The sequence below is a fragment of the Eurypyga helias genome, unplaced genomic scaffold (assembly GCF_000690775.1).
Source record: "Eurypyga helias isolate BGI_N326 unplaced genomic scaffold, ASM69077v1 scaffold17103, whole genome shotgun sequence".
Taxonomy (NCBI): Eukaryota; Metazoa; Chordata; class Aves; order Eurypygiformes; family Eurypygidae; genus Eurypyga; species Eurypyga helias.
The window spans coordinates 1-3,151 of NW_010243373.1; the positions used below are offsets into that span (position 1 = coordinate 1).

General features: G+C 42.9%; 1 protein-coding gene across 1 annotated transcript; it reads right to left on the bottom strand.

Annotated features, from left to right (window-relative positions):
* Positions 1-343: 343 nt before the first annotated feature.
* Positions 344-3,146, bottom strand: LOC104505127 (sia-alpha-2,3-Gal-beta-1,4-GlcNAc-R:alpha 2,8-sialyltransferase-like; the record flags this gene model as incomplete). Its single annotated transcript, XM_010149400.1, has 2 exons — positions 344-901; positions 3,106-3,146. Coding segments are annotated over 2 exons (599 nt in total), but the record flags the coding sequence as incomplete, so codon positions are not given.
* Positions 3,147-3,151: the final 5 nt, after the last annotated feature.

Genomic DNA, 3,151 nt, shown 5'->3' on the forward strand with positions numbered 1-3,151 from the left:
GCCGGAGTTAAACCACAACAATGAGCTTCCCTTGTTTTTTTTCTGATGACCCTTCCTCACTGGGGGGAACGTTGGTAGGTGAGCAAGTGACTGCCTGGTACTTAGTTCCCAGATAAGGCTAAAACACGACACCACCTACGTCTGGCTGTGTGTTCAGATGGAAAGAAATAGCTGAAGTACTTACTGAAGCACTAACAAAACTGCATTTGCTCTAAAAGCAAGCAGGATCAGGTCCTGACTTGTTAGGCAGTGCCTACCAGAGAAGGCATGACTAGAAAGTCAGCATTGTATCTGCATAGACACACGTGCTTTGGCAAGTTAAAGTCAAGGAATATATACAAACCTGTTAACATGCTGCATTATATTTCCCGGCCAAGCCAACTGGACCTTTAGTTGCCCATTATGCTCAACGAAGAAGTCAACCAGTGTTCTTGTGACCGTTGCTGATGTGTGGAAGAAAAAAGCTGGGATCCAAAGTATGGCCTTATCAAGCTTTTTCAAACTTAAAAAGAAGTTGTTGCGATCCTGAATGGTCAAAAGATTGTTGTAATATTTTTCTAGGATGCTAGGGTTGAAGGTTGTGAGGTTGGTTTTCCTTCCGACATCTTTTTGGAAAGCCTCAGTTGGAGCAAAATTGCAACGAAAAACAAAATCAGATTTATCTATTTCTTGCCCGCACTGACTCCCGGTCAGGATCCCACTATTTCCCACCACGGCGCAAATGTTGTAATGCTTGTTGAGGATGGGCGATACATCTGGAAGCAGCAATCTGAAGTTATTGCTGATCGAGAAAACATACTTATGGCTGGAATAATCATAATGCATCAGCTGTCCGATCCTAACGCTATTCTTCGTCAAAGAAAAATTTTTGATTACATCGACGTGCTGAAGGATTTCTTGCCTAAATTAAAACAGGAGAAGAGAAGAGAAGAGAAGAGAAGAGAAGAGAAGAGAAGAAAAGAAAAGAAAAGAAAAGAAAAGAAAAGAAAAGAAAAGAAAAGAAAAGAAAAGAAAAGAAAAGAAAAGAAAAGAAAAGAAAAGAAAAGAAAAGAAAAGAAAAGAAAAGAAAAGAAAAGAAAAGAAAAGAAAAGAAAAGAAAAGAAAAGAAAAGAAAAGAAAAGAAAAGAAAAGAAAAGAAAAGAAAAGAAAAGAAAAGAAAAGAAAAGAAAAGAAAAGAAAAGAAAAGAAAAGAAAAGAAAAGAAAAGAAAAGAAAAGAAAAGAAAAGAAAAGATGGAGTTATATTTCCCCTCTTTCTGCCATGGGGAGATCTTCTGTCCAGCTAGACTTACATTTTTCTGGGTTTTATAAAAAGCAGTAAAGTAGTTTCCTGAGCAATGTAGTGCAATGGCTTTTAAATTTGTATAAATAGGTAGGAATTATGGAGCAGGATCCTCATCTAGTGCTCTGCTTGGTTTTACAGGGCAGTCCTGACTGATGCCAGCTAAGCATGCATCCGTGTCTCTTGGAACAGTGTCAGGACTAAAATATTGGCTTCAGCGTGTGAGGCCGAGGTGTGCCCCCTTGACAACCCCAGTACCCCCCCGACCTGAGCACACAACCCAGCGATCAACATACCCCTCCCACCATCACCACAAATCTGATTCTGCTGCAGTACAGGCCTGGTGGGTAAGTCTGGTGGTGGTGCTCTCCGCACGCACCTCACCCATGGTACAGGGCCGTGGATCTTTGGCAATGATGGGTTTTGCCATGAGGTGTGGGAAGCAAAACCAAGCAGTCCAAGATATTCAGTTGAATTAACAGTAGCTGATTTTTAAATACTTTTTTTGTGTATGTTCTCATTAAGAAGCTTTGAATCACAAAAACAAGTGACAGTCCCTGTCTCCATTTATGTAAATATAATTCCTTAATGTCTCACTTGGGCAAGCATGCCGGCATTATTACAAGGGTTATTAGGGATACTTAAAAACCAAACTAACCCTGCTCAGGAATTTCCCTTGCAGGGCATAAAACTAGAAATCCAAGAGCACTTTATTCGCTCATGTTTATAGAAAACAACCAACCTTTCTTCCAGCTTGCATCCTCCAAAGTCTAAGCATTAATGGAGTCCCACTGGGTGCCCTAATTATGGGTTATGGCTAACGGACAAGTGCAAAGGCAGATCCTGAGACATCAGCTAAAATCATTGGAAGGGTGGCATGGAGACAGACTTATGAGTGATGATCTGGGAATGCCAGGAATGAAGCAATATTGGGGGATGGCCACTGTCACACCAGCCTGGAAGGTCACGGGGAAAGGACAGGGCAGGCAAAGTGCCCTCTCCTCTCTGTGGCCCATGGCTTCTTGGGGCAGTGGGCAGTGTTTGTCAGCACTAGAAAGCCATTACTTGCCCCGCTGTGCTGGCAGCACATATATATACGTATATGTCACTACATATGCACATATAAAAGTGTATAACATATATATTTCCTTATATATATATATATCTGTAAAGACAATAAATAAAAGAGGCCAGCCAGACATCGCCATGTTCACATCACAGTGAGAAAAATTAAAGTGCATTTTACTTCCCATTAAAGACGGAGCAGCTCTGAGGAAGCTGAAGGAACCCAGAAACCCTTTCCATTGCCAGGGAAATCAATGTAACCTGTGGGCCAGGAGGCAGAAGGCAATGCACAAAGAGGGTGTGTGCAGTGGATCTGGGCTCTGCCTGGCCCCTCAGCTGGAGCAGTGCTGGAAGGCAGAGCAGCACTGCACTTGCTCAGAACTGCCATTAGCTGGGAAGTTTCACTGGGCGTGTTTTGGCCTCCATGAACAAGGCATTTCATGGCTGTTACAGCCCTGTTTGTTTCAATTTTTAACCCGTCAGCCATTTATCTTAATGACAATTTCACTTGTGCCCTGGGAAACTGGGTCACATTCTGTTTGGTAAAATAGCATGTGTTGCAGCTTGGTGTTCTGCTCTGAAATAATTGATTCTTCCAAGATAGCTGTGAAATGCTCTGATTCACCCTTTGTCTCTCCCTGCTGGCAAACGACTCAGAGCTCAGAGCATTTAGCAGTCCTTGATTGCATTTTCTTGAATTCTGAGGGGAAGGGGACAACCTGAGGGAAGGTGAGAAGAGGAGGTGTGGCCGCACGCTCACCGCTGAAGTGTGATCGCGGTACGGTTGAAGGCCCACTTGGAGGGCT